The sequence below is a fragment of the Notamacropus eugenii genome, chromosome 3 (genome assembly GCF_028372415.1).
Source record: "Notamacropus eugenii isolate mMacEug1 chromosome 3, mMacEug1.pri_v2, whole genome shotgun sequence".
In the NCBI taxonomy this organism is placed as follows: domain Eukaryota; kingdom Metazoa; phylum Chordata; class Mammalia; order Diprotodontia; family Macropodidae; genus Notamacropus; species Notamacropus eugenii.
This window is the reverse complement of record NC_092874.1, coordinates 206,317,018-206,342,521: the sequence shown is the minus strand read 5'-3', so window position 1 is coordinate 206,342,521 and position 25,504 is coordinate 206,317,018. Positions and strand designations below refer to the sequence as shown.

General features: G+C 38.4%; 1 protein-coding gene across 5 annotated transcripts in view; it reads right to left on the bottom strand.

Moving 5' to 3' along the window:
* Nucleotides 1–25,504, bottom strand: part of CACNA1C (calcium voltage-gated channel subunit alpha1 C) — a 1,037,023-nt gene that overhangs the window by 287,298 nt on the left and 724,221 nt on the right. For all 5 annotated transcript variants that reach the window (XM_072650128.1, XM_072650131.1, XM_072650129.1 and 2 more), the window contains one exon: nt 2,447–2,605. In XM_072650128.1, coding sequence (XP_072506229.1) covers nt 2,447–2,605 — 159 coding nt within the window. The remainder of the gene's footprint in view (nt 1–2,446; nt 2,606–25,504) is intronic.

Here is a 25,504-nt window from a genome sequence, read left to right as displayed (position 1 = left end):
AAAGCTAGGAGCTTGAAGAAATGTTCCTTGTTAGCTCTAGGATTAGAACAGAAAGGGACTTTGGAGATCATCTAGTTTTATCCCTTCAGTTCAGAGAAAAAGGGTAAATGAAACCTCCAGGCTTTTAAGGAGAGAAGTTGTTGTTAGATTAGAAAAGCCACCTGCAAAGGATTTTGGTATTGAGCTGTATCACCACCCCCAAATGCCAGTGTTGCATACATGCCCTGGGAACACTTTGACTCTTAAATTATTAAGTGTTCTACTCTTATCTGGGTAAACCCAGCATTTGATTAAGCAGTGATGACAAAAGTGAAAGATTAGGAAATAAGAACTTGCTATGTGACCATGGGCAAGTAAGGCACTTAACCTCTCTAGTTGGGCAAGATGAAATCTAAGGTTCCTTTTAGTTCTAAAAGTCTCTAATTCTATTATCTTAAACTGAATAAAGGTATGGAGTGTTTCTTTATTTATTTTTGGTATTTGCATCCCCAGCTCATAGGGTTCACTTTGTTAAGGGTGGAAGCAGAGGAGGGGGTGGTTTAATCCCCACAGGAAGAAACTGAGGAGCCTGCTTCTAGAAAGGCATTCCAATATGTAAATAAGACCCTTCACACCCAATCTGGAGCATGTGCAGGCATTTTATAACTAGGCCTGTTTGACTGACCATGTCATGAAGAGACAGTCGATTGATTTGCTGTGTAGCCAGAAATAATAAGGTTCATTCAAAATACCAATCAAAGCAAGAGACTTGCTGTTGGTTTTTTTCCCCTTTTCCTCCCTGGTGGTGCTTGAAGAGAGAGTCACACTGTAAATTTTTGGGTGGGGAGAGGCCTTGGACCTTTTCCATCAGAGGCCAATCATGTGGCCCATGAGTTTTGACTGTTCTTTGTGTCTGTTCATTTCTCTTTTAGGAGATTGAGGATGGCTACAAGTTTGGGAGATCAAGCCAAAAGAAAGAAGTTCATTGCTGGGGTCTATGCTGGGATTTGCTGAAAGTTAGCAGGTGAAGAGAAAAGTCCCGAGCACAGCAGACGCAGATTCGTCTTCCCGTTGGCCATAGCATATATGGAAGTGAAGTGGGTAGGCAAATATTTTGTAGAAACTACGTTAAGTTTGAATCCATGTTCCTTCGTGATCAAGGTTAACAGGAGTCAGTGTGCTCCCAAGTGTTGGGGGAAATTGTTTATACTTCTGATCTTGTTATACCTTCCACGTAATTATCTTTTTTGTAAAAGGTAATTGATGTTAATTGACTAAATGGAACTGGGGTACTATTCACTTACAGTAAGGGGGCATGAGCCAATAGCATTTGAGAAATGCACATTTGGAGCCCTCATGGGTATCCTTAGAATCCTATGAGATTCAACCAGCCTTGGTCTGGTAGAGTGAGTCCAGAGAAGGTTTCAATTTAGTAAATGTTTGTTGATTAATTGATATAATTGTTCTTAGGCACAATAATTTCTTTCATATTTCTTTAAATCTTATTTTAATTACACATTTTGTTTAAACATAATGTTTGATTAACAATACTGCCTAATTTTTATTATTTTATTTTTTTTATTTCTTGTTTTTATTACTTTTAGCTGTTTTAATTAGTTCTGGCTTTTTTTGTAAAGAAGCAGGACAGGCTAGAAAAGTCCGTTAATCTCTTTTTTCTCAGGTAACTATCCATCCCTATGGGAAGTCTAACAATTATAAGACCATAACCCAGGCACCATAATTTACACCAGGGAAACGTGTCCTAGTTGTAAGCCTTTGGAAGGAATAAATAGCCTCTTGAGTACTAGCCTGTGAATTTAGCTTTATAAAGTGAACCCCAAGTGCAAGCTTCACATGTCCCTTGTGACAAAGAAAAACAATTAAGGAAAAACAAATATAGAAATTGTGTCTAACAATGTATGTAACTTGTTCTCGTAGTTCCCCATCATTCTGTCATGAGAGGCAATTGGAATCTCTTTTCTGGTCTATTATTTATTTTTCCATTATTTAAAATTCAACTTACTTTCTGTGATCTTCTCACTTATATTTTTATAATCATTGTGTCTATTATTTTCTTGGTTCTGCTTATTTTGCTCTTAATCTGCTCATGCAAATTTTGCATTTCCCTGTATTCATCATATTCATCGTAATATTTAATTACATTCTTATTCCGTGTTTTTTCCTGTCATTCCCCAGTGCCTGAATGTTCACTTTGATTCAGTTTCTTTGCTGATATAAATAATGCTACCAGGAATATTTTAATATAGATTAGATTTTTGTTTTAGTCTTTTATATTCTTGGACTACAGAGATGGGGAATTGCTTGGTCAAAAGATTAAATCACTTTATTTGAGTAATTCCAAATTAAAGTTTTAAGGGATTTCCCACTGGCCTCCAAGCTTGGATAGCAGTGTACCAGTTAACCCTTCCACTAGTGAATGGTCCCCTCTTTTTCCATATCTCATTACCTGTTAAACCCTCCTGGTTGTAGCAAGTCTTGTGCATCTTCCCCATGAAGAGTTCCAGTCCGATGATGGCATAGATGATTATCACAAATAGCACAAGCAGGGCAATGTGCAGCAGCGGGACCATGGCCTTGATGATGGAGTTTAAAACCACTTGTAGACCTGTAATGAGAGAATGATAACCAGGATAACTCACAGTAATAGAGTATTATGGCTCTAAAGGTCTTTATGTTACTTAGCCTGCTTGGGTCTGTGTCCTTATCTGTATAACGCGGGTGTCCGATATTTCTAAGGTCCCTTCCAATTCTAAATGCTGTGAGGTTATGTATATTATCTCCTCGGTCCTCATGGATTATGTAGGTCAGGCAAAATTTATTCTTTTCATTTTTTAAGTTACAAATCCTTTCATAGGATCCTAGATGTAGAAGGGACCTCAGAGGCTAGTTAGTCCAAATTCTTCACTTTGTAGATGAGAAATTTGAGATCTACTCAAATACAAACAGCGTGAGAGGCAGGATTCTTGTGCCCGGGGACTTCTAATGGAAGAGCTACAGGATCAGGATAAATGATGAACATTGCAAGCCAATGTGCTGAAGACCTTCCATCCTACTATATTCTCATCTTATAGCTCAGGAAAGCATAACTCTAAAAATGATTTGTGCTAGGTCAGGGAACTAGTGAAACGCAGATATGTAACTTGAATCCAGAGCCTCTGACAAAGGGTACAGACATTCTGTTTTCATTTATACCATGATGTATTTGCCCCATTTTACAGATGTGGAAGGTTAAACTCAAAAAGTGACTTGTTCTAGGTCACATAATAGAGAGTAACAAATGTGCAACTAGAGTCCAAATCTTCTCTTTAAAAAATTATTGATATCTTCTGATTTTATGTCACCTTCATTTCCCAATTTATCCTTCTCACCTGCCCCATCTATAGAATAATTCCCTGTAACAAAGAATACAAGGGAGAGTCAAGAAAAAACAAAATTCGCTAACCTATCAGCAGAGTCTGACAGTATATGTGATGCTCGGTGTCAAGAGAAAGGAAAGTCCATTTTCCCATGTCTTCATTAGCATCAAGTTTGAACATCATAATGATACAGCATTCGATTTTTGTTGTCTTTCCTTTCCGTTTACATTATTGAAGTCAGTTTGTTACATCAGTTCACCTATTTCCCCATGTTTCTCTGAAATCTTCATATTCCTTGTTCCTTATGGTGAAGGGATATTCCAATCACTCAGGTAACACAATTCTTACATTTTGAAATTTCTCTATTCATTGGAGCCCAAGCCTTCTAACTCCAAATATAACATTTCCATTACAGCAAGCTGCTGATCCCTGGAAATGGCATATGAAATGTCTCTGTGTGGGCTCATCTCTTTTACCTACCTCCTCCCAGATTTCTTTCATCACCCCAGGCATTTTTGGATAGATCAAGGGTCTTTTCTAAAAGCCCTGTCCTTGAGTAGAGGCTCAGGTCACACCTGGTGGAGCGGGTTTTGTTAGGCTAATTAGAAGAATACTTTCTAGTGATTAAACCCAGGCAGGGAGGAGAAAAAAGAAAAAAGAAGAGAAAAGCTGGTATAATTTTATTGGTGAATTTACTGAGAGTGCTTTGTAGCCTCCTATTAATACAAGATGTTTTCAGATTCAAATGATTCCATTAATTAGCTAGTTGTACACACATTAGTGTTAAAGTAAATGGAGCTACTGAGAAAGCTGCAAACTGTTAACAACCCAGCAACTTTCTGAGGTGTTCACCAGCAGAATGTGTTTAATTGTCATTCGTAGGAGGGTGGAAGGAAAATACCCCAGTGAAAGCTATCTGTGGGTGGAAGGGCTGTGAGTGGTGCTATCCTGAGGCCAGAAAATGGAAAGTAAAGGAAGCAAAGGAAGGAGAGAAAGAGGGGTGGAAGGAAAAAGGGGAGGAGGGGAAAATGGGAGGTAGAGGGGAGGGAAGAGAGCAGGAGTGAAAGGAGGGAGGAGTGAAAAAGGGGAGGTGGCAAGGTGGAGAGGTGGAACTTTTCATGGCCTTGGTAATGCTGGGCTAACTCAGGAGAGCACCTAATAATCCTGCGAGGTGACATAGGGAGGTGTACAGGGATTTTCTGGCAGCAGAGAAGTGGGCTAAGAGAGCTATTCAGATAGTTAAGACCACACAAAAGTATCCCCCATGGTGCATTTGAGCTGGCTGTGTGTAGTGAGTCATACTGATCAGTATACTTTTCATGGCTTCATTGGTGCAGGACAGAAAGCTCTGGATTTGAAGGCAGGGAGTCTGGGTTTGAGTCTTAGCTGTGCTCCTCATCATCTGTGTGACTTTTGGCAAGTCACTTTCTCTGACCCCTTATTTCCTTAATTATTTTTTCAAAGAGAGGGACTTGCAACTGCACAATCTCTAAAGGCTTTTCTTTCTCTAAATCATGAGTGACACATTTTGAAAAGTGGTAATTCATTAAGTTATCTCCTGTGGGTGTCAAGCAGGAAGGATGTCAAGCAGCTGAATTTGATTGGCTAGGCTGGTATTTTACTACAGAAATCAGCTGCCTCTTGATATCGTGTTATGTTATGGCTAACATTTTTGTTTATTATTATGACTATTTTTAGTTTTGATTTTGGTTCCTCTGCTAGGAGAGACAAGGCAAACTTCTCGCCAATATTAGAAAACTATTCTCACTAATATCAGAAAAAAAAAACCAAACAAACAAACCAGATAAAACTATTGGGATTATTTAGAGGCCCATCTTGAACTAAGCCTAGTTCAAGCAGTAAACCAGTTTGTGTGGAGAGAATCAGGTATTGTTCTTCCATCTTCCAGACCGTCACACCCCTTGGGTTTTCTGTTCCACATGCCTGGAATGTATTCCCTCATCTATACCTATGAGAATTCATTGTTACCTTTAAAACTCACCTCAAGTACCATCTTTAACATCAAGACTTTATTCATTTCCGCAGCTGCTAGTGCCCTCTCCCATTACCTTTATTTATTTTGCATATATTTTATCTATATTAATATCTGTACATACTGTGTTCCCCTAAATAGAATTTAAGGTCCTTGAGGAAAGGGGCTGTTTTGTTTTGGCCTTCTTATGGCCAGGTACTAGTATTGCACCTAAGGTGCTAAATAAATGCATATTGACAGAGTGTTTCGTAGCCCCTCCTTGCAGTGATCCTACAGATATCTAATCATAGTAATTCTCTTATTTATATGGTTTTAAATAACAGAGTTTTGACATGAAAGGGTCTGCATAGATCATGGTTCAGACCTTTCATAAGATACCAATGAATTTAAAGGATACTTTATTTAATTTAAAGGATAATTTTGGGATTCCCCAAAAATACACAGGTAGCAAGCTGAAGAGCTAGCACTCAAATCTAGACTTTTGTGACTTTTTTCACATTTTTTACACGGTCAATTCAATGAGTATTTATAAAGCACTAACTCTATAAAAGGTCCTGTGTAAGCAAGCAAAGCAGTTCTGGCCTCAAGGATCTTAGAAATTATATTCTACATGAGTTATTGAAGGCATAGGATCTTTTCTATATATAACACAGACATGGAGCTAACTTACCACTGAGATTTCACTTTCCTCTTTGGTCCTCTAAAGATGTGGACTTGGTTGGACTAATGCCTGAATCCCTCCTGGAGTCCTGATTAGAATTACCAGGTACAGAAGAGTTTCTAGGGGATCTAACTAGGGTAGGTCCCACTGGCCTGGTTTCTTATTTTTCTTAAAGGATAAAGGAAGAAGCCACCAATGAGGGTGAAAAAATGAAGAGCTTTTACAAAACCCAGGTTGCTTATGGCTAACTGGATGGAGTGAGGCCAGGAGAAGAGAGGTTTTCACAACCAGTCAAGGTCTTTTGCCATAATGGATAACTAGCCAGGGAACACAGAACACATCATTGTATTTTTAAAAGGCTTGACCTCAGTGATGAATGGCTCAGCTCAGAGCTCCAGAGATGAAGTGGAAGTGTGGGCTGGGAAATGACTTTAGGAGCATGATACTGAGGAGAAATGAAGATAAAAATTAATGAAAATAGAAAGAAAATGTTCATTATTGCTCTATAGCAGCTCTACAGCTTGATAGAGGCAAAGGGCAAATCTATGGGTCTCATCTTTTAAACTTCACATTATTGGTCCCACCCTCACCCCCCACCCCTGCTCCCCCACACCCATCTTCAGATTGAATCCTTTAAGTCACTTTCAGATGAAATGGGAGGAAAAGAAGGAGTCATAATGCCGTCTACAGAATGGAAAGTAGGTGATTTCTACTTATGTTAGGGTTCTGCTTCCATGTTGAGATTTGACAATGACAAAAAGTCCTATGCATGTGCTCTTATTTTTTTAGAGGTTAGGAATAGACATTTGTGTTTAAAACCATTCAGGTTCCATAGACCCTACTCAGTTCTAGGGAGACAATTACAGAACATGAGATAAAGGTCACTTCAGAAGCCATCTAGTTAAACTCATGTCTCCTTTACAACATCTCTGCCAAGGGGTTGTCTAGATTCTGCTGGTACGGCGGAGCCTGTGAGATTCTAAGGTCAGTCCTATTCTTGAATCCCTATTACTGTTGAGAACTTACTCCTTTACATTAAGCTTAAACTTGCATCTTGATAAATTGACAGAATCAGACTTCTAAAATTGGAAGGGACTTCAGTTAGTCGTTGAATCCAGCCTAAAAGGTATGCCTAGTATCTTACATAAGAGAAGTCTCTGAAGAACTCCAATGAGAGAGAAATGTTCCTTAGAGCAAAATTGTTGGGGAGGTTTTTCCTGCTATCAAACCTAAATTTGCCTTTTTGGAATTTCTACCCATTGCCCTAGTTATGACCCTTGTCGCCAAACAAAACAAGCCTAACCTCATTTCCACATGACAACCCTTCAAATACTGGAAGACAGTTGTAATATTCCCATTGACTCTTCTCCAGGCACATGCATCATCCTCACTTCCTTCAACTGCCTATCATATGATAATAAGCTCAGAGTCTTTCCCCATCCTGCTTGCCCTCATATAGATGTTTTTCCATATCCTTCCTAAACTGTGGTTCCCAGCCCTGAGAACTGTGCACCAGATGAAGTCTGACAGAGGTGGAATAGAGAGAGGCTATCCCTTTATTATTCTTGGAACGTATGCCTTTCTTAAAACAACCCAAGATAGAATTAGCTTTTTAAAGCTACCTCATTATACTGTTGACTCAGTCTACTGAAACCCCAAATCTTTTTTGTATAAACTGCTTTCTATTCTATACTTGTGAAGTTGATTTTTTGAAAATACTAAGACTTCTGCCAACCTGACATTGAACCATTAATGAATACCCTCCAAATGTGGCCATTCAATCAGTTCAAAATCTATATCATTATACTTTTGTCTAGGTCACATCTCCATCTTTTATTTTCTTAAAGTTAACATTTTTTTCCATTAAGTATTTACTCTCCCTTCCAAATCCCCCTCTTCCATTTGGAAAAAAAGAGAAACAAAACCCTTGTAACAAATTGGTCATGAACAAAAATGTATCTCATTCTGCATCAGGACTCCTTTACCTATAAGCAGATAGGTAGGGTGTTTTATCATTGGTCATTCATGAAGTTGTTTGTCTTTACCATGTTGTAATCTGAGGTATTCCGGAAGGATGACCTTTGGTTTAGGCTACCGCACAAGGAATTCTTGTTTAGGACTGGAATAAATTATGGTCTGTTCTGAGGTCCTGACTTTGTGCTGGCCATCCTCTTTGCTTAGGACACATGCCCTCTTAGAATCCCTGCTTTTCTTCAAGTCTCAGTTCAAATACTACCTTTGACGTTTTCTTTCCTGATCCCTATCAACTCTGCCTCCCCTTCAAAAACACTACCTTTTTAAAATTGTTTTTTTTTTTTTTGTACCTTGATGCCTCCTCTGAAATAACACATGTTCCCTGAGTCAGTCAGCAAAAATATATAATGCTACTACTATGTGCCAGGCACTGTGTGAAACATTGGCAAAAGACAGGGTAGGGCCCGTTTCGCATGGTTTCTCCAACACCTAGCACAGTGCCTGGCACATAGAAGGCGCTTACTAAATGCTCAGTGACTGACTGCTGCGCAGGTCTCTTAAGATATTTTCTGCTTTTCTTCTAGATTTGAATTGTTTCCCTGTCTTCAGAATTTTATTCTTGAATTTCCTATCCTTCCTTGGTTGACTTTCTCTGTAGAATTTTGGTCCACAGGATTCAACCAACCCTTCCTCAGAACTCTTTGTCATCTATTGTCCCATACTCTAGTATGTACTAACTTATACTGTTAAATTTTTTTCTTCTATATTATAAACACTAAGAGGGAGTGCTGATTTCCCCTCAAGGCCTTCCTTAATTTTTAGCAACTAGTTTTTCTCTATTAGTGAAAATTAGATACAAAATAGAATTTCCTCCTTGTTGGTTCCTTCACTTATTGAAGAACTTGATTAAATTCAATTAAATAAGGCACTTATTAAACACCAGTTACATGTAATGAAGTATGCAAAGTTCTGGGGAATATAAAGATTAAAAATGTAAGCAGTTCCTGCCCTCACGAGCTTACATTCTACCGTTGGGAATCAAAACATGAATAGATAAAATTTTTTAAAAGATCAACTTTTTTTTTTTTGATACTACCTTAGGTTTCATCAGTGCCTAATAAGGGACTTGCTCTGTTGATTCACGTTGACACATATTTTCCAACTTCCTCTCTTAGCAAGTTGCTTAGTACACCCAGTCACATGGCCATTCGATGTCAGAGATGGGGCGTGAATAATCCAAGTCTTTCTGACTCTAAGGCGGATTTACCATCCAAAATACTATACTGCCTCTTATAAATAGAAAATACATAAAATAAGTGTGAAATAAGTTTATTTTGGGGAACGAGATAACATTAAAGACTAAGGTAATTCAGAAAGTCCTCTCATAGGTTTATCTGAGTCTTGAAAGGAGCTAATCCTTGTGAAGTTTATTTTTTTTAAATTTATGGAAGATTTTGTACTTCTCTATTACATTTTATTTATTTGGCTCACCATTCCAGCTTATTGAAATTTCTCTGGATCCTGTTATCCAATATCTTACCTTGCTTTGTATCATATATAAATTTTACAACCATGTTGTCTATGTCAATCCAAGGTGGAATGTTGTAGAAAGGAGAACTGAAAGCAGATCTGTGGAATATTCTACTGCAGACTTCCCTCTAAGTTTTCATTAACCCATAAACAAGTACTTTGGGGGGGGGGGGGTCTAATCAATTACCAACTTTGAATCTGTCAAACTATATGATCATCTAATCCTCATCTTTCCAAGTTATCTACAGATACTTTTATTGAATCAAGGCAAATTCTGTCTAAAGTCTTCCTCTGAGCTACTAGGGTAGTGTAGTAACCTTACCTCCCTCCCCCCCAAAAACAACAACAAATGAGGTTGTCAGACATAATCTATTCTTGATGCAGTCATGCTGGCTTTTCCATAGATATTGAGAGGTCATCTCTTTAATAGTATGCTCTTGGATTTTTCTAGGGATTGAAGGCAGGCTATTGGATCTATAGTTTGTAGCCTATCTTCTTCCTCTTCTTCCTCCTTCTTTGACAATTAAAACATTAGCCTTTCTCTAGTTCAGACCTCTCCTGTTCTTCATAGTCCCTCAAAGATCACTGATAGTGGCTCAGCTATTATATCTTTGAGTTCTTTCATAATCTGGCATATAGTTTATCTAGGACTTTAGATTTTTACTTACTTGGTACAATGAAGGGTTCTCTTAGTACATATACATTTATATTGACTTTTGACTCCCTTTTAACCATTTTTGTCTTGTCCTTTCCAGTAGAAAGACTATTATTTTTGGCAGAAAGAAAAATGAGTTAAATAGTTCTGACATCTAATGATAAGTCTTGACATTCTGAGTAATAGACATTATTTCTTTGATCCTTTTATTTTTTCCAAGTAGAAGTATTTTCCCTTTCCCTCCTTTTTTGGAGGGAAAAATAGGTCTGTCCTGAGAAGTCAGGCTGGACTTCAAAAGGGAAGCAACTCTTGTGGAGATGCGACCTGGAAACGATTTTTTTGAATACTAAGTCCCCTGCTGCCTCAGCAGCCACAGCTACAGAAAATCCTGAAAAATGTTCTCAACACAAAAGTACTTGGCACTGTCAAAAGCAACGTTAGAAATATTTTAACATTAGAAATGGAAATGTTTTTTATTAATGGAAATGACATTAAAGAAGTTGCATTACCATCTGCTTTGCTGATGCTCCTTAAGGACCATGGAGCCTTTTCATCTAATTTGCATCTCAAAAACTTGCATATGTCTTGTATCCCCTTATTAGAATGTGAGTTCCTTGAGAGCAGGGACTCACTTACTTTTACTCGCTTACAATTATTTGCTTAGAGTAAGTGCTTAATAATTTTTTTCATTCATTCTTTCATATTCAGTTTAAATCTCTTCTGAGTGGGTTTTCAAAATGCCAGGCAAGTATATCTTTATCAGTCATTATAATATACACTGTAAGAGCCCATTATTTCCATATTATGAGTCATAATCCAGAAACTCAAGACTGTTCTTAGACAGCAAGAAGTGGTGTGATAGAGTCAGTTGAGAGCTAGACTTGGAATTGCGAGACCTGGGTTTGAATCCCGTGTGATCATTTTTAGTTAGTGCAAGCTCCTTCCCAATAGTACTTCCTTCATTCTTTGTACTATTTCACTAGCACCCAGGATAGAGCTTAGCCTTTAGCAGGTATTTTTGTGACTGTTTTTCAGTCATGTCCAATACTTTGTGAACCCATTTGGGATATTCTTGGCAAAGATACTGGAATGGTTTGCCATTTCCTTCTCCAGCTCATTTTATAGATGAGGAACTGAAGCACATAGGGTTAAGTGACTTGCCCAGGGTCACACAGATAGGACATGTCTGAGACCAGATTTAAACTTAGGAAGATGAATCTTCTTGACTTCAGACCCAGTAGTCTATCCACTGTGCCATCTAGCTGCCCAGCAGACACTTAATCAATATTTGTTGACTGATATAACTTCTGAGAGCCTTAGTTTCCTTATCAGCACAATGAAGATAATGGTATCTGTACTATTATGTCAAAGAGTGGTTGTAACTTACACTCCTTGTAAAATCTTTTTAATAAATTTGTATTTATTTTATTTTTAATTTATGGAATAAAACAAGCATTTCCATAATATAGTATAATAAAAAGATGGTTGCATACTCTTTTAAAATATATAATAAAATTATTGTGTATATTTCTTTTTTTCCTTTCCCCCCAAGATGGCATCATTAGACACAAATATATATGTATATAATTTGTGTGTGTGTATGTGTAAAATGCCCCCCAAGATGGTTACAATTAGACACAAATATATATATACACATATATAATTTGTGTGTGTGTGTATATGTGTGTGTGTGTGTGTGTGTGTGTGTGTGTAAAATGATCCTATACACACTTTTTTTTATTAGTTATTTCTCTGGATGGAGATAGTAACCTTCCTTCATAGATTATCTATAGTTAATTTGGATATTTATAATAGTAAAAATGGCTTAGTCATTCAAAGTTGTTCTTAAAACAATATTGGTGTTATTGTATACAACATTCTCTTGATTTTGCTATTTTAGCTCTTTATTATTGGTTTTCTTTGGCAACGAAGGACAAACACACATTTTGAGCTTGTCTATCCATGTTTTTCTTTCTTTTTTTAAAAATGTATTTATTTAACTTTTAATATTCATTTTCACAAAATTTTGGGTTCCAAATTTTCTCCCCATTTATCCCCTCCCCCCACCTCAAAACGCCAAGCATTCTAATTGCCCCTACCACCAATCTGCCCTCTCTTCTATCATCCCTCCCTTCCCTTGTCCCCATCTTCTATTTTGTCCTGTAGGGCCAGATAACTTTCTATACCCCTTTACCTGTATTTCTTATTTCCTAGTAACAAGAACAGAACTCAACAGTTGTTCCTATAACTTTGACTTCCAACTTCTCTTCATCCCTCCCTCCCCACCCATTCCCTTTGGAAGGCAAGCAATTCAATATAAGTCATATCTGTGTAGTTTTGCAAATGACTTCCACAATAGTCATGTTCTGTAAGACGAACTATATTTCCCTCCATCCTATCCTGCCCCCCCCATTGCTTCTGTTCTCTCTTTTGATCCTGTCCCTCCTCAAGAGTGTTGACTTCAAATTGCTCCCTTCTCCCACTGCTCTCCCTTCCATCATCCTCCCCACCCTGCTTATCCCCTTCTCCCCACTTTCCTGTATTGTAAGATAGGTTTTCATACCAAAATGAGTGTAATATGTATAATTATATATATTATATTATATTTATTTATTTATTATATATTATATATATATATAAAATTATTCCTTCCTTTAGTGGAATGTGATGAGAGTAAACTTCATGTTTTTCTCTCACCTCCCCTCTTTTTCCCTCCACTAAAAAGTTTTTTGCTTGCCTCTTTTATGAGAGATAATTTGCCCCATTCCATTTCTCCCTTTCTCCTCCCATATATTTCTCTCTCACTGCTTAATTTCATTTTTTTAAGATATGATCCCATCCTATTCAATTCACTCTATGCTCTCTGTGCTCTGTGTGTATGTGTGCGTGTGTGTGTGTGTGTGTGTGTGTGTAATCCCACCCACTACCCAGATATTGAAAAGTTTCAAGAGTTACAAATATTGTTTTTCCATATAGGAATGTAAACAGTTCAACTTTAGTAAGTCCCTTATGACCTCTCTTTGCTGTTTACCTTTTCATGCTTCTCTTCATTCTTGTGTTTGAAAGTCAAATTTTCTTTTCAGCTCTGGTCTTTTCATCAAGAATGCTTGAAAGTCCTCTGTTTCATTGAAAGACCAATTTTTCCCCTGAAGTATTATACTCAGTTTTGCTGGGTAAGTGATTCTTGGTTTTAGTCCTAGTTCCTTTGACTTCTGGAATATCCTATTCCACACCCTTCGATCCCTTAATGTAGAAGCTGCTAGATCTTGTGTTATCCTGATTGTATTTCCACAATACTTGAATTGCTTCTTTCTAGCTGCTTGCAATATTTTCTCCTTGACCAGGGAACTCTGGAATTTGGCCACAATGTTCCTAGAAGTTTCTCTTTTTGGATCTCTTTCAGGTGGTGATCAGTGGATTCCTTGAATACTTATTTTGCCCTCTGGTTCTAGAATATCAGGGCAGTTTTCCTTGATAATTTCGTGAAAGATGATGTCTAGGCTCTTCTTTTCATCAAGGCTTTCAAGTAGTCCCATAATTTTTAAATTGTCTTTCCTGGATCTATTTTCCAGGTCAGTTGTTTTTTCAATGAGATATTTCACATTATCTTCCATTTTTTCATTCTTTTGGTTTTGTTTTGTGATTTCTTGGTTTCTCATAAAGTCATTAGCCTCCATCTGTTCCATTCTAATTTTGAAAGAACTATTTTCTTCAGTGAGCTTTTGAACCTCCTTTTCCATTTGGCTAATTCTTCTTTTGAAAGCATTCTTCTCCTCATTGGCTTTTCGAACCTCTTTTGCCAATTGAGTTAGCCTATTTTTCAAGGTGTTATTTTCTTCCACATTTTTTTGGGTCTCCTTTAGCAAGGTGTTGACCTGCTTTTCATGCTTTTCTTGCATCTCTCTCATTTCTCTTCCCAGTTTGTCCTCCACCTCTCTAACTTGATTTTCAAAATCCTTTTTGAGCTCTTCCATGGCCTGAGCCCATTGAATATTTATTTTGGATGTTTGGGATACAGAAGCCTTGATTTCTATGTCTTTCCCTGACGGTAAGCATTGTTCTTCCTCATCCAAAAGGAAGGGAGGAGATATCTGTTCACCAAGAAAGTAACCTTCTGTGGTCTTATTTTTTTCCCCCCTTTTCTGGGCATTTTCCCAGCCAGTTACTTGACTTCTGAGTGTCCTCTCCACACCTACCACACCTCCAGATCCGCCCAGCTAATGCTTGAGATCTGAGATTCAAATGCTGCTTCCCAGCCTCAGGGCTTTTGGCGGGGGCAGGGCTGCTATTCAGTGTGAGATTAAGTTCAGGTGCTTGGGTGGGGGCAGGGCCACCTCAGGGGCTCAGTTCCCTCAGGGGGTTTATGTGGAGACCTTCAACAATGGATCTGAGCTCCTGCCTGCTTTGGGAGCCCTTGTCTGCTGCTGCCTCTACTGCTGCCTCCTGAGGGGGCCTGAGTTATAGGGACAAGCTGCTCCCCTCCCAGCCAGCCAAAGAGACTCTTTCACTGACCTTTGGTGCCTGTGGGTGGAGAGACCTGCGTGGACGCTGGAGATTCCGTCTCTGGAGCCTGCTCGGATCTGCTTCTCTTGGTGCCATGTGTCCAAGGCAGGGCTGGCCTCTGCTTTGGGTCCGGTGCGCGAGGGACACTTGGCATTGGTTTTTCAGGTCTCTCTGGAACAGAAATATCCTCCACTCCATCGTTCTGTGGCTTCTGCTGCTCCTGAATTTGTTGGGAGTTCTTCTTTACAGGTATTTTATGGGCTGTGGGTTTGGAGCTAGCATATGTGTATCTTTCTGCTCTGCCATCTTGGCTCCTCCCTCTATCCATGTTTTTCTAGGATTATTGAGCTCACAATTTCTTCTAACACAGTGACATTCTATCAAAACAATATATCACAACTTGTTCAGCCATTCCCCAATGGATGGGCATCTCCAGAAGTTCCAGTTCTCTGCCGCCACAAAGAGAGCTGCTATGACTATTTTAGAACACAGAGGTTCTTTCCTTTCCCCTAATCATCTTTGATTTATTTTGAGATATCATTTTATACCTATCAGACTGGCTAAAATGATTGAAGGGGAAAGCAACAAATGTTGGAGGAAAAATAGGGATACTAATTCTTTGTTGGTTGAATTGTGAACTGATCCAACCATTTTGGAGAGCAATCTGGAATTAAACCCAAAGAGTTATTAAACTGCTTATAACTTTTGACCCAGCAATACCACACTACTAGGTCTATCCCAAAGATGATTAGGGAAAAAGTTAAATCTTATATAAATGATTATTCTTACATCTTCCTTTTTCTTCTGAGGTCTGTACCTTCAGCAGGGAAGATATCACTTACCTTCCTAAGGGTTTCAATTTCTAACCCAAAACATCAAAATGTCTTGCAAAGCTTAATATGTTCCTTCATTTGTATTCATGGCAATGACCACAAATGAGTAGCGGCCATCAGGTTAGAAAAGTCTTGAGAAACCTCAATCACACCTCATACCCTAGATATCTATTAGATATAGAAATGATTATTACACAGAACCAGCCCAAGTTATATTAGTAAAAAGCCATTCCAGACTACTCTCATTTCCTATTTTGTTTTTGGATAGGGTTAGTAGACTGGCTAGATATAGAGAATCACAGAATTATAGAATCTTAGAATTAGAGGGTACTTTCTAGGCAATTTGGTTCAAATCAAATTCCTTCCTCAATATAACTGAAAAGTGGCCATCAAACCTTCTCAGGAACTGAATAGGAGTAGAGGCAGCTCATTCAAATTTTGGACAACTAGCAGGTAGGTTCAAGTCATCCCTTTTTTAAACATTCCCAATCCCTTCATAAGGCAGTCTTCTTTGGCATGATCACAAGGCCTATTGTGGTACCCTATTTTGGTAGCTCTCTTGTGGACATTCCTATTTTTCACCAGTATCATGGTCAGATAATAATAATCCCAATGTAAATTTAACAGGGTAAATGTAGGGCATAAGTATCCTCTCCATGGTACTGTCTATGCCTCTCTTTTTGTAGTCTAAAATTATACAAGGTTTTTTGACTGAAAAATCCCAGTTGACTTATATGGAGCTTGCTTTGATGCAGCTCCCAGGACTTTTTCAGACAGATTGCTCTCTAGACATCCCTACCCCATCTTGCTTTTGTGAGGTGCTCTTTAAAACCCAAGGGCAAGAGCTTACATTTACCCTTATTAATTTTCATCTCATAATCATTGGCCCAATGTTGTAGCCCATGGAGATCTTTTTGGATTTCTCCCAGATGTGTGTCATCGGCAAATATGATAGCATATCTTTTATCCTGCAACTTGATAAATATATTAAATACTTCGTGGCCAAATATAGGTTATGGGGCACTCAAATGGAGACGTCCTTCCAAGCTAACATCCAGTGCCATGCACGTAATGTATTAGAATTTCAGTTAAAGAACTTGACAGTGTCTCTCCACAACCTTGTGGACAAGAACAGAGTCCTGTTGACTGAATGACTGTAGCTATGGTTAAATCATAGGATCTAAAGAATGTTGATTAATATCTGCCAAGAGGGAATTCTTGGCATGTTGGGGAATTCTTTACCATGTTCTCTTCAACATTTTTATTAAAGATTTGGATGAAAGTGTAGAGAGTGTGCTTATCAAATTTGTCAGTATGATGAAGGTGGGGAGACAGTTTAGATCTTAGACAATAGAATCAGGACCTAATGTGATCTCAATAGATTGGAATGATTGGCAGAAGTTAATAAAAGGAACATATGAAAAGTTTTAGGACTTTAGCCCTACAATTTGGTTCAAAAAAAGTGAACTGCACATACCTAGGACAGTGAAAACATGGATAGAGAGAAATCTATGCTAAAAAGTCTTAAGAGTTTTAATGGATTGAAATCTTAATTTGTGTCGTTGGTTTGTCTTAGTGTGATCTTAGATTCCGTTATTAGATGCCTAGTATTCATAATAATGACAGCTAGCATTTTTGCAGCACTTTAAAGTGTGCAAAGCATTTTATAAATGTCTAATTCTATCATTACAACAATCTTGGGAAGTAGGTACTATTATTTCTATTTTACAAATGAGGAAACTGAGGGAGGGAGAAATTAAGGGACTTATTCTAGGTCACAGAGTTAGTGTCTGCACCTGTCCAGTGCCTAGCTCTGGGTCCAGCTCTCTAGCCACTGGATATAGAACACTGCAGCTCTCTATGCACTGTCTGTGTACTCATCTTGTGGTATTTTGCCTTAGACTACCTATGGAACAGTATGTGTGGTTTTAGGCCTCAATTTAGTGGCTGAACTGAATCACTTACTGTGAGACAAATCAAGGTAGAGAGGGGACTAGAATCTACTCTACACGAGGATCTATTCTACATGAGGATCTACTGAAGGAAAACATTTATTACCTGAGAGAAGATAAACCTTGGGGACATGTAGCATTTTAGCAGCTTTCAAATATTTGAAGTTTTGTGGAATAGGACAATTAGACTTGTGTGGTAAAAGCTGGACTATTAGGTAGAAATTATGGGAAGGCAAGTTTTGGCTTAATATGAAAAAACTACTTCTTGACAAAAAGAGCCATATGAAAGCGATATGGGCTCCCTCTAAAGGTTGGGAGTTCGTTGTTATTGGAGGCTGTCAGCTAAGTGGTGAATGGCCAGTTGTGAGGGATATTATGGATGGGACTCACTGTTATGGGTTGTTGCACTGTCAGGATGGGTACTCATGGAATTGGGGCTGCTTCTTAGCATGTAGCTGTGGCACTAATCTGGGGTATTTAAGGAAAAAGAATGGCAGTGACTATTGTTGGTAGAGGTAAGACTAGCTACAACTTTATAGTCTTTGGGCAGAATTGGCCTATCAGCATATAGAGGAACTCACTGATGTAAACCTTCAATGCGTGTGGAAGGGTACAGAGAAATGTGGGATATTCTTATAGGCATGCTGACCCATGAGGAGGGTACAGGAAGTTAACTGGGATATATTTCTCTTTCCCCACTCTTTGGTGTGGTTATACAGTTAAATTAATCAGAAGTGCAAGTCTCTAATGAAATAATAATTATGATATAGACCAAGTTGTGCAATCTAATGCAGTGATTGATCTGAGGCTCTGCTTATCTCTCCAAATGTATATTTCAGAGCCCTAGATATTGTAAAAGTAGGAGCTGAACTAGAAGACCTTAGGTTCCTTCCAAAGTTTGGACTTCTACAGTAAAGTATGAAGAAATCGGCTTATGGGATCACAGGACCATGAGAGAGCTAGAAGAGACCTTAGGCATAATTTAGCCTTGATCCCATCATTTTACAGATCAGAAAATTCATAGAAGATCACTGTATCAGTTCATAGGATTTAGGAGAAACCTTGGAAACCATTTACTTCAACTCCTTCATTTTACAGATAAGGAAACTGAGGCCCAGAAAGGTTAATTGATTTGCTCACACAAGTATGAAGTGAAAAGGCTATGACTCACATTCTGACTCCAAGCTAGTATTTCTTCTCCTATACCAGATTGATTCTATACCAAACAAATTTGGTACAAGTATTAAGGAAGGAATTCCTGACAGTTTCCTCACATGTAGATTTTAACCCCTATTTTGCATCATTATACTATTTAGGAAAAAACTAGGGCTCCTCCCTTTACAATCTGACACACATTGTGATTTTGCAGGTTTTATGCTAATACTCTTTACCTTATACTTGTGCCTTAACTAAAGTGAATTGCTAGATGTGTATATATAATACACACATATACACACATATATGTGTGGGTATGTATGGATATGCATATGTATATGTATATATGTGTGCATGTGTATATATGTATGTATATATATATGTATAGGACAGCAAGGTGGCACAATGGATAGAGCACTGGGCCTGGAGTCAGGAAGACTCATCTTTGTGAATTCAAATCCAGCCTTAGGCACTAACTAGTTGTGTGACCCTGGGCAAATCCCTTAAACCTGTTTGCCTCATTTTCCTCAACTGTGCAATGAGCTGCAAAAGGAAATGGTGCAAACCACTCATGGACCTTTGCCAAGAAAACACCAAACAGGGTCATGAAGAGTGAGATAAGACTGAAATGTCTGAACAAAAAAGTGTGTGTCTATGTATATTCACACACGTATGTATATACACACATACAAATACATAGATACATACACATGTATGTGCGAATGTAGTACTTTTCCACCTTGATCTATATCTTTGCTTTCTCTGTTCTCTATGCTTGGCGTACCCTTCTGTATTCTTTACCTCTCAAAATCCTGTCTGTCCTTCAAGATGTATCTTCAGTGCCAACTTTCTTCCATGAGGTTTCCCTGATCCCTCCTTATTTGGGAATGAGCTTTCCTTCCTTGAAGTTTACAGAGTCCTTTGTTAGTAATTCAAGTAGAGAACATAACATCATAAATAAAGAGTCGGGAAGACTTGAGTCTACCTTAGATATTTACTAGCTGGGAAAGTCACTTAGCTTTTCTGAGGCCCAGTGTCCTAGCTGTAAAATGAGGCTAATGAAAGTAACTACCTCACAGGGTGGTTTTGAAGATAAATTAAGATTATGTTATATACATGTATATATTGCGTGCAAAACTTAAAGAATGATTTAAATGAGTATACACACACATATCTTTTTTTTATACAAGCACTTACCTAGTTTTATTTTGCATTCTTAGATATTTTTCTATGTGTCTCATTCTCCCACCCCAAAAGAATATAACTTCCCTGAGTATGGGGAACATGTTTCATTCACCTTTGCTTCTCCCCTAGCACACAGCATAAAAGGATCAGGAACTACACTGGGGATCTCATGGGTGCAGGGTATACACTAAAGAAGGCTGGCACTTCCTCTGCACTGCCAGTCTTAGAGAAAAGCACTGGGAAGTTAACTGACTTGCCCAGGGTCACAGAGCCAGCAGAGGTCAGCAGCAGAACTTGAGCCCATGCCTTCTTGGCTTTAAGGCTGGTTTGCTATATACTAATGAGCTCCTTATTCACTTTGACTAGAGAAAGTGATTAATACTATTTGCTGTTAAGTGTTTGGATGGCACAGTGGACAGAACAGTGTAAATTTGTTGTTTAGTCATTTTTCAGTTGTGTTTGACTCCTCGTGACTCCATTTGGGATTTTCTTGGCAAAGATACTGCAGTGGTTTGCCATTTCCTTCTCCACTATTAAGAAAACATGAGCTCAAATCTGGACCCAGACATTAGCTGTGTGACTCTGGACAAGTTACTTAACCTTGGCATACCTTAGTTTCCTCATTTGTAAATTACTGGCTAACAACTGCACCTGTCTCCCAGGATTGTTGTGAGGATACAGTAAAATAACATTTGTTAAAGCACTTTGCAAACCTTAAAGTTCAATCATATCTGACATTTTGTGACCCCATTTGGAGTTTTCTTGTCAGAGATACTGGAGTGGTTGACCATTGGCTCATTTTACAGATGAGGAAACTGAGGCAAACAGGGTTAAGTGACTTGCCCAGGGTCACACAGCTAGTAAGTGTCTGAGGCCATATTTGAACTCAGGAAGATAAGTCTTCCTGACTCCACTCACTGTGCCACCTAGCTTCCTTAAAGTGCTATATAAATGCTAGTGATTAATTCTGAAATGAATCGAATGAAACTGAAACCAGATCTGTTTTATTCAACTGTTAAATTGCACATCATTCTTGTTGGGTGGTCTTTGCCATCACTTTTTGAATGATCAATACATAAACTTTGCAAACTATAGCATGAAACCTCAATTAAACAGAATATTTGGAGTTTAGGTTTACAAGAAAAGCCTTTTTGTTTTAATATCTGAAAGCCTTAACATGTTGTTGAATTAATAAGCACTGAAATAACAGAATGTGTCTTCAATGACTCAGAATCCTGAAATGCTTCATGATTCATTCAGCAACCATTTATTAATTTTCTAATATATGCCAGACACTATGTAGAGTCTAGAATAGAGTTTCTGCCTTTAAAAAGCTTTCATTATCCTGGGAGAGGGATTTTCATTGTCTTTTATTTACATATAGGAAACTGGGTCAAATATGTGTGCGGAGGGGGTTGGAAGGGAATAAACATTTATATGGGACCTACTATGCACCAGAAATTGTGCTAAGGTCTTTACAAAATTATCCCAAATATTGTATCCTCTCACAAGAACTCTACAAACTAGGTATTGATATTATCTTCATTTATAGCTGAAGAAACTGAGGCAAATAGAGATTAAAGGACTTTCTCAGGATCACATAGGGAGTAAGTGTCTGAGGTCAGACTTGAATTCTGGTCTTTCTGGCCATGGTCTGTGCACCGTGGTGCCATCTAGCTGCTTCAATGGCAATAGATGTCATTGCTTTTTCAACTACAATATGCTGCTTCTTCCTGGAAGTGTGAATTTAAGAAGCTGGAATTCAATTTGTTGTAGTGTCTTCCATGCTATTTTAGTGAACAAGATGGGGTGGGAGGAAGAGATGGTATAGGTTACCTGAGGGTACAATTGGGTGAATTTGGAACTGGTTAAATGACTGAAAAACTGAACACCACCACTGAAACGACTGAACAGTTTCTTTTTTTAGAGGTAGCTAGGTGGCTCAGTGGATAGAGCACTAGACCTGGATTCAGGAAGAACAGTTCAAATCTGGCTTCAGACACTTACAAGCTGTGTTATCATGGACAAGTCACTTAATCTCTATTTACCTTAATCCATTGGAGAAGGAAGTGACAAGCCACTGCAGGATCTTTGCCAAGTATGCTATGGTCTACAGGGTCAAGAAGAGTTGGACATGACTGAACCACTGGACAATTAAATGACTGGACCCAAAGAGTCACTGCTTAAGAGGGATCTGTCCTTGGTCTTATAGTATTCAACACCATTTAAGATCAACAGTTTGCATTAAGGAATGGAAGGCATGCTTGTCAAATTTTTTAGATGACATGAAGCTTGGTATGGAGGGGAAAGGATAATCAACCCACTGGATCATAAGAGTCCAGATCCATAAAGGTCTCAAGTGGTTTTGAGGATTGGGATAAATTGACAATTTTATATTTGGGTCCTAATAATTAGCTTAAAAAATGCAGCATAGGGGAGGTAGAATTGTAAAAAGATTAAGGGGGTTTAGTGGATTGAAAACCCAGTAAAAACGAATAAGATGTAGGAAAAGTTAATGGTAGAATCTGTGCTGCATTAAGATGCATAGTGCCCAGAATAGCAGAGGAAACAGTTCCCCTGTATTGTGCCCTTATCAGATCACAACTGGACTACTGTGTTTAGTTCTGGGCACCATAATTAAGGAAAGCTAGAGATAAGCTGGAGTATGTCAAGAAGATGGTTATCAGAATGATGAGAGGACTGGAGAACATTACAGTTAAGGATCAGTTAGAGAAACTGGGGATGCTTAGCATGAGGAAAAGAAGACTCAAAGTGGATATGATAGCTGTCTTCAGGTATTTGTAGGGCTGTCATGTGGAATGGAGATTAGTTTTGTTCCACTTGGCCTCATATGGCAGAACTAGGAAGGATGGGTAGAAGCATCAAGGTTTAAGCTTGATTTAAGGAAAATTCATTCTATGAGAGCCGCCCGAAGTGGAAAGGGAATAGTGAGATCCCCCATCACTAGGGGTCCTGAGTTTTCCCTTACTGGAGGTCTCCAAGTAGATGCTGGATGAACTCTTGTTGGAAATATTATTGAAGGGATTGGAACAGTGGTCTCTTCTACTCTTGATATTCTATAAATGGACAATTCATAATCATGAATTAGGTAAGGAACAGGCCTAGGATGGCAAGGTGGTACAGTGGATAGAGTGGTGGGCTTGGAATCAGGGCCTGAAATCAAATTCAGCTTCAGACACTGTGTGATCCTGGGCAAGACACTTAACCTCAGTCTGCCTCAGTTTCCTCATCTGTAAAATGAGCTAGAGAAGGAAATGGCAAACCACTCCAGTATTTTTGCCCAGAAAACCCCAAATGGGGTCCTTAAGAGTAAGATACGACTGAAACACCTGAACAATAACCACTGACTTTAAGATTATGTCATTTTCTGCGGTCAGGGCAATCATTAGAAGTTCAACTTAAAAAAAATTTGTTAAGGGAAAATGAATGAGAGGCAGTTTCATATAGCAGATTTATAGTCAGAGGAGCTTGGTTCAAATTCTGCTTCTAACAACTTAACTACCCATGGGACACTGGGTAAATCACCTAATTTCTCTGGGTCTCATTTTTCATTTGTGCAAGAAGGAGACTGGATTGGATGATCCTTTCAGTTCCTTCCAACTCTAAATTTATGATTCAGTCATCCTATGAGTACTACATACAGAGCACACAGCTAAGTTTTGGGGGAGACACACAGATTGAATACCACAGGGTTCTTGTCTTTGTGTAACTATGTTACCTTTTTGTTTAGTTTGGACAAATCTTCTATATGAGTTTGTGGTTATTTTTGTCATTTCTCCCTGTCTCATCAAAGTGAAATCAAGAAAAAGAAGTTACCTATTAATTGAAGGTTCAGATTCACTGAGCTGTGATAAATTGAAGTATGACACTTGACATTGCCTAATGGGTTTGGAAATGCAAGGCTAACCCTTGCAAAGCTTGTTACATTTTGCTATAGAGCAAATTCACTGTGAATTGTTCCAGAGTCATTATTGATTACATTTTTCAACAATCATTAACTCAGGTTAAGCAGGGGGTAGGGGTAATTGGATATTAAATACATTTTAGGTTTTTCCTTTTTTTTTCCCTTGGGAAAGTTGGTGACATCTTTGGGAGAACTAGTTCTGCTTAAAAAAAAAAGAGATGCAGAGGAAAGTCTTCTTTTAGAGGGCTTGGTAGATCCTCTGTGGAGGATTTATAGGATGACATGGACAAAGATGGCCCAAGATGAGAATATTTGGATGGGGCATGATCTGCACCAGTGAAGGTAGTACTCATGATGATAAAGATCCCAGCACCATCTTTGTTTCTAAGAATATTTCCTTTAAAACATTCTTCCAAGTGGAGTTAATACACTATACTACACTACACTTTACAATCTCCCTCGTCTATGGGGCTAGCAGTATTTAAATAATACCAAATGTTTATTGATATTGCATGTATATCATACAATGTTGTATCTATAGGGCTTAAATAAAATTACAAATGAGAGGCAGCATAGTGTAATAGGCATAGAGAGAGAGAGAGAGATTAAACTAGGAAGACCTCGTTTAAGGTGATATCTTTTCCAATGGCTGTGTTCCCGTAGGCAAGTAACCTAACCTCTCAGTCTCCAAGACAATTTTCAATTGATCAGTCATTTGTTAAGTGCCTAGACCAGGCACTTAACAGGGCCATATCTACAGCTTTCTGCTATTCTAATATTCAATTCTATGCCAATAGGTTACTAGTGCTGAGGAGATCAGGAGAGAATACATGTAGAAGTTGGAATTTGAGATGATTTTTGAAGAAAATGAGGGATTTTAAGAGGTAGAAGCAAGGAAGGCATGCATTCAAGGCATGGAAAAACCAGAATAAGAGCTCAGAGATAGGAGGTACCAGTAAAAAGGTTAGTTTGACTGGACCCTAGAGCTGTAATGTGTAATAAGATTAGAAAGGTAGGCTGGGCTCAGGATGCAAAAGATTTTAAAAGCCAACAGTTTCTCTTATTTCCTAGAGGTAATAGGGAGCTATTGAATTTTTCTGAGCTGTTGGGGTGACATGACAATCAAATCATTTTATCAGCCATGTGGATGACAGATTGGTGGGGGATAAACTTGGAGCAGAAAGACCAATTAGGACACTACTGGAAGAGCTTAGACCTGAAGTGATAGAGCTCTGAACTAGGGTGGGGGCTGAGTGAGTAGAGGTCGATATTGTAGAGGTAGAAACAATAAGATTTGGTAACAGATTAGCTATGTGGGGTGAATGAGGAAGCCTCTAACTTGAAGAATGTAAGGTGTTGAATAGATACTGGCAGAGGGTATTTCCTCAGTGGAATTTCCTATATCAATAAAAGTAGAGGCCCATTAAAAAGCAAACAAAACTCCTACTGCCATACTACCTTAACATTTATAAAGCCCAAACAACTGTGCAAATTTTATTATCCCCATTTTATGGATAACTCTCAAAGGCATTTGTATGACTTGCCCTAATTCACACAGCTAGTAATTGTCAGGACTGTGATAAGAATTTAGAGATTTTGGACTTCACCACCAACTTCTAATTTCAAGCAAGGATTTAAATCTCTCTCAGAAAGAAGTGACAGATGCTGAACCTTTCCTATGTTAATCCTACTCTATTTAAAACAGAAATAGGGCCAGAGAAGCTTCCCCTTTATTTACTTCCACTGAGTAAGTACTGACCCCAGTAAAGACCTGCTAGCTCC